The sequence below is a fragment of the Cyanistes caeruleus genome, chromosome 6, assembly GCF_971803275.1.
Source record: "Cyanistes caeruleus chromosome 6, bCyaCae1.hap1.1, whole genome shotgun sequence".
Taxonomy (NCBI): Eukaryota; Metazoa; Chordata; class Aves; order Passeriformes; family Paridae; genus Cyanistes; species Cyanistes caeruleus.
Genome location: NC_141706.1, coordinates 36236479 through 36249551, shown reverse-complemented (window position 1 = coordinate 36249551; position 13073 = coordinate 36236479). Strand labels below are relative to the sequence as shown.

The following is a 13073-nucleotide window of genomic DNA, read 5'->3' as shown; positions in this document are numbered from 1 at the left end:
AAATATGGTTTGCTTGCTGTTCATAGTTACATCCCAGCCAGAATTTTATATGATGCCAGAGTGAATGAGGTGCTGTTTTTTAATAGCTGTGCTAACACTATCAGTTTTTAGAAACCTTCCTCTGGAGGCCAAAAATGTAATCTGTGGAGAAAAGATTTTCACATATTCTCTCCAGGACTGTGTTGGTAGGACTACTGATACGAAGATGGACAGAGAGAGCCATAAATCTGCTTTATTTTGGAAAGCTCTATGTATCATGGGGAAACACTACTATTGCCCAGTTAGATATTGGCAGTTCAAAGCAAGATGGTCAAAGCCAAGATTTAACCCTATTAAACTGTGAGCAGTCAAGCTGTTTAACAGACCTTTGTACATATCTAGAAAGTAGAGAAACTGCTACTACCAAGTTCTGAAGTGGAAAGGAATTTTCTTAATTACAGATTTTACCATATAGATTGTACATATGAAATAGTAAAAAACTAGCGGGTTTAAGTCTGTACATTTTCCTCCATAGTACTAAATAATAATTTGGCAAAATAAGCTTCTCTTGGGCTGAAAATCTGTTTTATTGGATAATCCACCATTTGCAGAGAACAGATTTGTATTAAGGAACAACCTTCCCTTATTGTTGCTATCACAGAATTTTTAAACTGCAAAAGAAACCTTCAGAAAGAAAAACTAAGAGAACAGTTTCTTAAATTATTTGTCTTAAGATTTTTGATGCTGTGCATATTGTTTAGAATAAAAATTTTCTCTTCCTGGTAACTCCCTTAAGCTGAATCTTATTTTTAACCCCAATTATACCACACCTTAATTTGTGAACCAAATTAAAGATTTTATCAATGTAATCTTTTACATTCTGCATCCTTAGGATCATTGTGGAGAGGGACTTGAGACCTGATCTGGTGGGTTTTTTTTCCTTTCATTTCCTTGTTTACTTCATTTGTTGCAGTTGGGCAATAGCATTTTTCCAAAGCAGTTGGAGATGAGGATTTGTGATGTCTGATGCCAACCTGAGACAACAGGAAGAAGGAAAGGGGTTTAGGTTTGGAAGGGGTCATCCATTATCAGTAATTCTTTGATTAAAGGAAGTTGTTCAGCATTCCAGACTTGCAGCATGCTTTTGCTTTTATGGATTACCAACTAGTTATAGCTAGAGGTCAGGTTTTTGTGTATTTGGTTTGATGTTTCCATAAAGTCCGATTTTAGTTTGCCTGATAACATGATATTTTGTATCATCTTTTGTATAATCTGAGTGTGGTTCTTTTGCTCTACTGTTTATTGCTGGTTTTAGAAGTATCTAAAGTATCAGTATTTACCAGAAATACTTTTTATTTAAAATTCCAAAACTCTTAAATTGCCAGTGTAGTTTTCTGACTATTGCTGTTAAAGTGTGACTTCAAGAGAGCTCAAATTTTCTGTAGCTTTTATTTCTTTTTTACTTGATTGACTCAGAAATTGAATACTGAAAATAGGCAGCTATTATCAAAGGTGACTCAAATGTCTTGGTACCCTGTTCAAAGAATTTATATGCCCTTTGTGTCTTGTTTATACTGAAAACACACAGTTTATATTGAAAATGTGAGCAGTGTTACTAAGGGTGCCTGTTATTCCAGACTATATTTTGGTTTCTCATGTCTTCAGTTCACATTGTTAAATTAAAGAGATTTTAAATCTTCTCGCCGTATATACATATACAAGTTTTTGGTGTGCCATTTTTGTAGCTGGCATTTGAAATTTAATGGAGGATATGTAGCTGATCCCACTGTAAATGTTCTTGACCAGTTCATAAGCATTGGCCATCAACTCAATTTTCTGATAATTCTTTCACTAGAGAGTGTGACATCATTTAACTTACACATGATTGAGTGTAAAATTGTGTTTTACTTCTTGCAGGTCCTCACACCCTGTTTTGACTTTTTTAGTGCTGATTAAATGGATATTATTCATCCCCTCAGCACCTTCTTCATTGTTTTGGCACCTGTTGGTTGTACCCTATAGACTCAGGAATGTGTGTTATCTTTCAGCTTGTCAGAGTGGAAAAGAGATGAAGGTAGCTTTGAAAAGGGTCAGTGTTCAGACAAGCTATGGCCAGTACAACTTGAATTAAAAATAATTTGAATTATCTTCCATCCACAGTTAAAATAGTGGTCTTTGCAATTTTCCTGTTCCTAATGAGGCTTCCTTTTTGGGGATTGGTATTTCTTTACAGAGAAGTTGCCTTTTCAGAAGGGGAAATGTTGCTTTCTGAGGATCATTTTGCTAAATTTTTATCCACCTTTCTCTGAATTTCACAGAACATTTTTTTAAGTGGTGCTTTATATAACCCTGTCTAAATGCTTATTTTATGTGGTTTTATTCTTTGAAAAGCTGTTCTAAACTGGGCACTAACTGAAGGCTTTACAGGCACTGGGTAATTGTGGGGTACTTGCAGTACTAGCCCCAGTACCATGCAGTTTTTGATAGGCTTTTTTTGCCTAGATTTTTTTTCTGAATGTGTGAATGTGGAGCCTTGGATGTTGAGCATATCAGTGGAGTGCAATTAAGTGTCTTTTAAGGTCAAAAAAAGAATTTTTACTACTACAGAAATGCTTTTATTTAATTTTCTTCTTGGGAGGGTTTTAGTAATAACTATTTTAGTAGCAGGGGCTAGACAGGAAACAAAGAAAGGAAATAATTTTGTTGTTGCTGTATATTGTGTTCTACTCCTTATGAAAAGTGAAAAACTCTACATATTTAGAATTGCAAGCTGGCAAAAACATGTGTAGGAGTTTCTAATGCTGTTCCTCCCAAACAGAACTATAGACTTTTAATTTTCAGCTTAATTACAACATAAACATCCTTCCCTTCCTCCTCCAAACATAAACCTTTGGTGTAAGAATGTTGGTGATTTTGGGTTTTGGTTTTTTGGTTTTGGGGGTTTTTTTTTGTCTTATTGCTTCCAGTATGTAATAAAACTTAAGAGATATTTCCTATTATTTCCTTTCAGTAAATTTAAAAAAAGTGATAAAATGTACCTTGAAAAATTAAGTGTATTGGTAATATGGTATGCAAATATTTGTTAATTTTATGACCTTTTAATTGGACAGATTGCAGATAACGCATCACTGACAGAAAGGCAATGTGGTATAAAACACACAGTTGCATGTGTTATGTTTAAGACATGAGTGGTTATATTTATTAGAACACCTAAGCTTTTTAGCCTGAATCATCAGGAATAAGAAATCAGATTAAGGTGTGTATAGTATAGTGGAATGTCATACTTGACTGCAGAAATTAATTATTATTCTCTGACAAATCTGTATGTCTGTACTCCTACACAGGGATTTTAACTCTTGTGTTTAATCCTTCCTGCTTTAATGCATACCTATAGGAAGTATTAACAGTAGCTGCTAACCAGAATTGTCCAAACCCTTATCCTTAGGACTTTATCTGTACTTGGAATTGTGTAAGTGCAGCTCATGTCTGCTTTAGATAGTATCTCTCAGATACCTGTCTTCTCTGAATCCAGGAAGCAATGTTTACATAAAATGCCTCAATTTATAAACAATAAATGCAAATATCTTTATCTGTGTTTAGCATACTCAACTTCTTATGAACATGATGTTTTTAACAAGTTTTTCATATTTAGTGTTTGTAGTATTGTAAGCATGGTTTGCCTTGGAATTTTTAAGAATGAAAGTACAAATGAAGGCTTGAGTGAGAGCTCTCAGAAAACTGCTTATTTGCAGTTGTATTAAGTACAGAATTACCATGGTTTTCACTGGGGAATACAAGAGATTTTAACATCAGTTTGAACACTCCTCCTTTTCTAACATTGGCACCTGAAGTTTACCAAAATATGTGAAATAGATTTTTGAGGATTCTGTAGTTCTTAGTAGGGAGAGAACCACTGTGTAAATTTGGACACAAAGTTCCTTTGTTCTGGTGCCTGGGGATCTTAGGTGTTTTCTTATTGGTCCAATTACTCACTAATTTCTTTTCTTTTGAATTTCTGTCATTAGATTTTCCTTCTGGATGCCTCTACAAGCATCTTGTGATGGAAGGGAAATATTTTTGAATTTATAATGGATTTTACACAATATCGTAACACAAACTGGCCTAATAGCAGCATTTTGGTTTGAAGAGAATAAGCGTAATTACAAATAATCATGACAACTTCTCATATGAATGGACATATCACAGAAGATTCTGACAATGAAGCAAAAAATGTGGATCTTGTGTCTCTTGAGGAACCTCAGAAGCACAGAGAAATGGCTGTTGACTGCCCTGGGGACCTGGGCTCCAGGATGATGCCCATGCGGCGCAGCGCTCAACTAGAGCGAATCCGTCAGCAACAGGAGGACATAAGGCGCAGACGAGAAGAAGAGGGAAGGAAACAAGAACTGGACCTTACTGCTTCCATGAGGCTAAAGAAACTAGCACAAATTCCTCCTAAAACTGGAATAGATAACCCAATATTTGACACAGAAGAAGGGATTGTTTTGGAGAGTCCTCATTACACTGTGAAAACACTAGGTAGGTAAAATGCAATGAGTGGGCTAACAGAGTAAAGATTAATTTCATATTAACGGTCTTTTAGGCCATTGAAAACCTGATTTAGCTAATTTTTCATAAACAGATTAAAAGTCTTCTGGTCCTTTAGATTTGTGTTGGTTTTGGGTATTTTTATTTAGCCAAACATCAGGCTATCATCAGACTTTTCAAAACTGATCCATTTCGGGAACAGTTAAGTATCTTGTGGATAATAATTAATTCAGTCAATGTCTCTATCTTCTTATGGCTGGGAAAAACCATCTAAGTAATACCCAATTTTATGATTGTTGAACTTTAGACCAGAATAAGGAGTGAATAAACACAAATCATCATTTAAAATAAAAAAGTTGCTGAGGAGAAACATGCTACTGCTTTTTTCCCATTCTGTCTTGCATTATCAGTTGCCACCTAATATGTCACACCAATAGGTCTCTTAAAGTATTGGTGTTGATAATGAAAATCTGCTTAGGCATTGATGAAAATGTAATGTTAATAATTTTTGAAGAAATGGATGTTGCAATTTTTCATTTCGTAGTTGTCATGGTTTTAACTATGCTTGTTTAGAGAAAGTTTCTAACATTTCTTCCTCAAACATAAGTATTTTAAATAAAATGTGTCACTGGAGTGAAAAAGATGCACTGGGAATCTGTGGGAGTCCAGATTTCCAAATCCATACCAGTTCAGAGATCCAGATTGCTGTAAAAAAGCAGTCTTTTTCTCTGGGCCATAGTAAAGCTTCTTGGTTTGTTTTTTTTGTTTTTTTTCCCTATTGGCTGTTAGTTGAGAATACAGAATGAAAAATAGCTATGAAATTGCTAATTTCTTCTCTTTTACTACATCTCTAGTATTTGTGTGTCTGAGCAGCAGTTGTGCTAAAGACATGTCTCTGCTTCATAACCTCTGGTAATCCTTATTGTACAAATCCCTCTTTAGGAAAATTTGGATTGAAAGGGTCATCAGGAAGTCATCCTGTTCAACCTCCTGTGGAGAGCAGTGTCAGTTACAAATAAGTAAAAAGGGTGTACCTTTTTTAGTGCATGGCTTGTCAGCTGAGAGATCTGTTTGTAAGAAGCAGATTCTGTAGTTAACTTTATAAAGTGTTAGGTATTTGATTGTAAAATTCTCTCCTTAGAGGGAACGCAAAGCAGAAGATACAAAAATGGATGTCAAACAGTAGAAGTGTCCTCAGTTAGGACTTGCTTAGCCACAGCAGCCAAAAGCTGTGAAGACTGCTAAAGGAATTGGAAATTGAAACTGAAGAAGGGAGGAAAGAGTGACTTGGAATTAGAAAGCTGGGGCTAGGTTTCATGCTGGAGGTGCTGAGATCATGGAGGGAGGATTGGTGCAAACCAATGGGCAAAGCAGCTACCCATGGAAGCTGGTAGGGATGAGGAGTAACATACATCTGACGTACTTGAGAGCCAGCTAGGAGCTGGTGTAAACTGAACCTGTTTGAACAGGAGAAATAACAGTGAAGAAATTACTGTGATGATGAAAGGTGGGTTTTTAAATCTCTCAGTGGGGAATTTAGAAGGGTACAAGCTGTGGGAGAAGCTGAGGGTTTGTCAAAGTACTTGTGAAAAGCTGGAAGGAGAAAACTAGATCTGGCTCAGCAAGAATAGAATATGGGAATTTGGTATTGAATAGAAGCTAGGATTCTTTGAATACTAGGTGTAAGAGGAGAAATGCCAAACATCAGGGACAAGACTATAGAAGTGTGTGTATGGAAAGAGGTAAATTAGGAAATAGTACATGGTATAAGGTGCATCTTGAAGAAGAATGACTAGGTGACTTTGTCTACTTCTGTAATTTAAGTTTGGGTCTTGTCATTTGGATCAGTAAACTTAAGATTTGGCAAGAGAGGATTTATAGTTCAGCATTCCAAGAGCCAGGAGTGCCTTGGTGGCCAGGAAGGCAAATGGGATCCTGGGCTGCATTAGGAAGAGCATTGGCAGCAGGTCAAGGGAGGGGATCCTGCCCCTCTGCTCAGCCCTGGTGAGGCCTGACCTGGAGTGCTGTGTCCAGTTCTGGGCTCCTCAGGACAAGAGAGACAGGGAGCTGCTGGAGCTGATCCAGTGGAGGGCAATACGAGGGCATTTCTTCTGGAGTGAGGGAGCTGGGCCTGTTCAGCCTCAAGAAGAGATGGCTGTGAGGGGACCCTCATCAAGGTCTGTCGGTATCTGAAGGGAGGGTGTCAGAGGATGGCTCCAGGCTCTTCTTGGTGGTGGCCAAGCAATAGGACAAGAGGCAATGGGCAGAAACTGATGCACAGGCAGTTCCACCTGAACATGAGGAAGAACTTCCTTACTGTGTGGGTGATTGAGCACTGGAACAGATTGTTCAGAGAGGCTGTGAAGTCTCCCTCACTGGAGATATTCAAGAACTGTCTGGGCACAATCCTGTGCCATGTGCTCTAGGGTGACCTTGTTTGAGCAGAGAGATCAGACCAGATGACCCACTGTGGTCCCTTCCAACCTTACCCACTATGTGATTCTGTGATTAAGAGTAGTGCTTTTGATTATACACAACTATGATGTTGAATTGTTGCAAACATCAGAAAAAATAGTTCTAAATAAAACACTTTTATTATGAATGGAATAGGTTTTTTAACCTATATAGTCCTAAAGATCTGTATTCAGTCACTAGTGTTTGTCAAAAACTGAGTTAAAATTTAAATTCAGTGGAGTGCTCCTGCAGTTACTTGAACTCTTACAAAATTTACTTCTACTCTCAAGTATGGCCTTTTTCCAGTTTTTGGGTTAACCTTTCTAACATTTGTAACACAAAATCTGGCTCTTCCCTCTTTCTACTTTTACTGTCCAGGTTGAAGTGCTTAGTCACATTCACAAATCTCTGAGATTAGTTAGGAAGAGCCCAAATAGTGAATTACAGAGATGTTTAACTATCCTTCTTTGGTATTTTTTAAAATACTGATTTTAATTTTGATTTTGTGTGTATGTGTGTTAATCCTTAGAACTTTTCCTGAAGATACATCTTTTAAGTAAGAATATTGATCTGTGTGCCTGTATTTTTAGTTTGGAAAATGTTTTGAAGTGACAGTGTCTAATTTGGCAGATCCTTGCCAAGTCTTTAATTTTTTTATCACCATAAAAGAAAGCAGACTAGATTAAAGAATTTGGAATTTATATATAAAAATAAAGCAGATTTAACCAAAAGAATTTCAAAGGGCATGTTTGTTATCAAAACAGTATATGGTTTAGACAGCTGTTTAAATGGAAATAGTAGTCTGCACCTAGCAGATGTGCACATAAGGATTTACTGTCTTTTCATAGCAATATGCTTCCATAAAATGTAGACTTCTTTGGTTTTTTACAGTTCATTCAGCTAATTTAGTTAAATGAGTAACTGACATTTCATGGAAGTAAACCTTTCCAAAGTAAGCCCTTTCTGGCGACAGTGATGACCTTTTTTTTGTTTATTTTTGTTTTTTAGCTGCCTATTTTTTTCTTTTATACCTTAGCCAAAACTTTTTATAAATACCTTAAGAATAAAATTTCTGAAATATTGTTTTACCTTAAACTACTTTTTCTAGCCATGTGATTCAAGTTATATTTGAAGCATTAAAGTGCTAGTACCAACATGTAGTTTACAGAAAAGTCTGGGAATGAAGACATTGATGCTGATGTATAATAAAGCCTATCTCCTTAAATCTGCTCTTCTTAACTTTTGTTTAAGGTGATAAAAAGCATCTATCTTCTTTTCTTCATTTTCTAATCTAGCATGTTAAGCTGTGACTGCACGTCCTCCCCTGCAGTTGCATACTTTTGCTGTGGCAGTCTTTTGATTAATGTGTATATTCTCAAAGTGCTCAGTCACATTCCAGCCATTTCATAGTCTAATGGAAAAAGGCTGCAACACTTCTTGTAAAAGACTGCTTGACAAAACCCAGTATTTGATCGCTAATTGATCTGCAATTGAAAAATGGACTTGTTCTGCAAAAGAACCCTGACTTTTCTGTGAGTAAATGCAGATGTTGGTCTTACTGAACGTTTTTTTCTTCAAGACAGCCCTTTTAATATTTTAATAGGAAGTATCTGGAGTCTTTTGTTACCTGGTGCTTTTTTAAATTATTGTTACTTTGAAACCAACCAAAAAAAAGAAAAAAAAAAAAGAAAACCAAACTGCACAAAAATTTCATCTGTAATTTAGACTTCAAAAGCAGGAACCTAGAGAGAATTAGGCATGCATAAAGCCAGATTTGTATGTGGTTTTATGTGTATGGTTTTTTTAGTAAACAAGTCACTAGGAAATGGAGTGGATTTAGAGGAATATTTCACTCCTTTGAAGCGTTATTTCTGTTTTATAATTGTGTTGAGGTGGGTATTTGTTTACTGTTTCATAATGGGGGGAAATCACTTGGTATAAAGCCTTGGTATCCAGTAGATGAAGCCTTGGTGTAGAAAGGAATTATACAAGGAAGAGAGTACTGTGGTAGTTTGTAAGAAAGGACAACACAGAAGGAATTAGCAAAGGGCTAAAAAGACAATATGTAAAGACATCTAGGAAGAGGATGTCTTTGTTATTGATACAAAGCAAGATGTCTGTCTCTCTGTATGAATTCATATCTTACATGCAAGATGTATTAGATTTGTGTGTGTATATATGTGTATGTATATTTGAGTTTTCAGATATGTAAGAGTGAGTTCAGAAATAATGGAATAAGATAATTAATGCATAGGAAGAGATAAAAGAAGTGAGGTTCTCTAATATATCACTGCTTTTTTAAATCCAATAACCATAAAAAATAGCAGAACTTTGAGTTGATACGTTTTTTAACCAAGCAGGGGTCAGTAGGAGCTATACAATAACATCAGTTTCACACATTTTTTTTTTTTCTTTATGCTTGAAAATAGTGCACTTCCTCAGATTTGGGAGAATGAGTTGAGGAGATACTTCAGTACTGTGAATTCTCCATTAGATGAGAATTTTGCCAGCTGACAATGTCCTGTTTAGCAAATAGTCTCACTTGTAGAGTGCTCTTTAGCCTTCTCTCCAAATGGCATTTCTCCCAGTGTGATAAGCAGTATATTGTGTATACAATTTCCTTGTGAGACATTGGCTGCTGTAATTAGTGTTGTGAGCTGTACTGGGTATCAGCAGTGGAATATCCTGCACATCCACTGTACAAGCTTTCTGTGCAGCTTTTGTCCTACTGCCCTTTGTTTCCTTGGTGGTTACAGGAAGAAGTCCTTGACCTTTGGTGGGTAGGATGTTTTTAGCGTGTGTGAAATGGTTGTGGACGGGTTTCTATTACTATTTTTTATTGTCCTGCTGACAGTAAAGTACAAGAGTAGCAGCCCTGGCTTGTTTGTTTCCTTTTATAATACAGAAGACTTAACTTGCAAATTTGACAGCTTGTATGTAGTCATAGTTTGTCCGAAATTAAAACAATTAAACTTGTTTGAAATACATATTTTATTAGGCTTTATGACTTTCATGTACCCATTTATCAACCATTTGTTATGTTGTGCTAAAAAATTTTGAGTCTAGGCTTGTGTTCAGTGTGCTGATGAATCTGTGGTTAAAAATATGTAAGGGAAACTTCCTGACAGAAATACCCATGTTAGTGATCAGTATCTACTGTGATTTTTCATGTTAAAAAATCCAGCTTAGCTGATGTCCTGATAGTGTTCCTAGTTTTATTAGCTGATAATGAATAAACGAAGGTTTCTAAAACTTGAAAATTATTCTCAAAAATGGTATTTTGGTATCAGTATCAACTGAGAGTTTTAAAATTTGGGATTTTCTTTATTGTTCATTTCTTTAAATACCAGGGTTCAAACATTCTGCTTACTTGAATTGACTAAAATGTAAGATAGCTGACCAGCTTCTTGTGGCTGAACAGTCTTTTCAGATAATATGTGAAAACATGTATGTTATTTCAGGCTCCAAACATGCATTGATTTTTGTCTGCTTCAGAATTTCTTACCTGGGTTTGATTCATGTTCCTTGTCTTTGGAATTTTTAGAAGTGACCTATTTAGCAGAAATTTGTTTTGGCTTAAAATAATATAAAAGTCTTCAAAAAGCACTTGTAAAACATCAGATCAGTTCTTGAAACTCAAGAATGTAGTACATGTATTATGCAAACATATAGAAAGTGGTTATTAAAATGTTAAAATATTTTACTGTCCAAGCCGGAGTCATATTTGTGTAGATAAAAGATGTGGACTTTCTTTTGCTGTAGATATCTTTCAAAACTCACAGATGTTCATAGATGGTATTTTTTCATCCTTTTTATTTTAACATGCTAAGACTGAGCTCAATTTTATGTTAATAAATTGACTGTAGTTTACTCATCAAACATTCATTCCATTAGTAAGCAATATATAGTTGAGATTCATAGATATCTACCATATACGGTAGATACGCACAGAAAGGTAAACCAAGGTATCCATGAATATTCAGTGCATCAAGATGAGCTTAACAATAAAGTCTTACTGCTCATAATGACTTGGGGTCTTTTTTTTGTTTTTTGGTATTTTTTTAACTCTTAATTCAGTTACATTCTGCTACAAAAAAGAAGTTGGAGTAACAGATAAATAGTAAACTTGCATCTATCGCTGCTGGTTTAAAAACTGAACAGTAAAAACACTTTAGCGTAGCTCTTAATATAAATATTTAGTTATCATTCTTGTTAACTCGTATCTTACTTGTATTTTGTTATTTCTTACCTAGAAGTGGAAGAACTGTTAAATTCTCTTAAGCATATCCAGCACGTTTTGGTAGACCCTCAGAGTCAAGAGGATATCTCGCTCATTTTACAGCTTGTTCAAAATAGCGATTTTCAGAATGCATTTAAGATCCACAACGCTGTTACAGTGCACATGAACAAAGCCAGCCCTCCATATCCTCTCAGCTCCAATGCACAAGAACTAGCACAAGAGGTATGTACAGTATGCATCTCTGTGACATACATGAAACCTATAATCATAGCTACTGTTGAAATACATACTTGTCAAGCTTGTCTGAGTGACTGAATGTTGAATATGAAAGAGGTTATAATAGTCACTGATTGCAAAGCTGGAAAAACCGGATACAGCAAACAGTAACCAGAAAAATATTTTGGGGGTAGGAACTCCCTCTTTAGCATGGATAGATATGTAACAGAGAAGGTACTATGTTTTAACATGGGAAAAAGGGAGTGGTTGTGACAATCTAACTCCCTTTCAGTTGGTATTCTTTATTGCAAGCATTCAGGAACTGAGTTACAGTTCTCTGTTATCTTGACTCTCCTCTAAGCTGAGCCATGTTTCTTAGATTGGGAGTCTTCTCTGAAAATACAAACATACTGGAAACAAGCCTTCTGCTTTAAAGTGAGCAACAGATCCCTTAATACTTAATTTCAATGTTTTAATTACTGCTGTGGTTAAACTTCTTTTGGTCTGACAGATAACAGCTCTTTTGTAAGATCTGATACGTTTTTTAGAAATTGCAAAAATATTCTAAAGGGTCACTCAGTAACTTTTGTCACAATTTTCCAGGGACTGGTGGGAAGTATATCTTGTAGTGCAAGGTGGCTACATCTTAGACACATATGCATTTGTTAGCTTTGATCTAGGTAGCTTGAATACCAACCTGAGTGCAAGCCTAGCACTATAGTGTTCGGCAGAGTCACATCCAGTGTATAGAAAGGCTCCAACATTTAGCACCCAGCAAACCAAACTGACTCAGGTACATGGGTTGGAGTATTTCAGTATGGCAGCAGGTGGTGGGTGTTGGTGGGTTTTTGGGTTGGTTGGTTTAGGAGCTGGTTTTCTTTCTCCCTGAAGCATTTTTTTCAACAGCTTTTTCCACTCTTTCTTTTACTAGACCTTAATCTTACTAGACTTTAATCTTGTAAGCCCAGAAGCATTTTAGCAAGCTTGAAGTTCTTTTGCAGAAGAAATTACTGACTCTTGAGGGACAGCATTTAAATACAATCTAAAGGTGCAGGTGCTGATTAAATGTCAGATTAGGATTTTCTTGTTTGTCAGTAAGACTGTGCCAAAAGCAGGTGGAAGTACTTTGGAATGTCCTGTGAATCTGAAAAGTTTTAATCAACCCACTGTAATCATACTTTTGGCATATGTGAACTTCCCTCTGGCTTGCTTATTCATCAGTGTGTAGCCTAGCTCAGAATCCTTACTGGGCTTGTTCACTGTGTCTGTGAGTCTGAAGGAACCTTTTCAGTTACATTCTGTTAGTAACTTGCTCCCCCAGACATCCACTTTACATAGGCCTAATTTTGGATTTAATTCAGATAGAAGCCAGAATTTTTGAACCTCCTTTATAATACAGGGTGTTACAGATATAAACCTTAAGAAAGCTGGTTCTTTCCCTGCATGTATGCAATGACATTTTATTTGCTACTTAATACAAGTTTCCAAGAAGAAAATATGCCTAGGAAAAGTCTAGGTCTATTTCCAGACTTTTGTATTTCTCCCCATTTCTTGCTACCCCTTACCTTCTCAGCATATTCTTCTCTTTTTTTCAGGTGATTTGATAAATCCTAAAATCAGAAGGTGGTACAAAGCC

General features: G+C 36.0%; 1 protein-coding gene across 5 annotated transcripts in view; it reads left to right on the top strand.

Annotated features, from left to right (window-relative positions):
* The window catches only part of PALS1 (protein associated with LIN7 1, MAGUK p55 family member), a 55616-nt gene that overhangs the window by 22799 nt on the left and 19744 nt on the right, over positions 1-13073 (top strand). For all 5 annotated transcript variants that reach the window (XM_086892654.1, XM_086892658.1, XM_086892657.1 and 2 more), the window contains 2 exons: positions 4005-4518; positions 11235-11443. In XM_086892654.1, the coding sequence (XP_086748780.1) occupies positions 4152-4518; positions 11235-11443 (576 nt within the window). In that variant the 5' untranslated portion in view covers positions 4005-4151. The remainder of the gene's footprint in view (positions 1-4004; positions 4519-11234; positions 11444-13073) is intronic.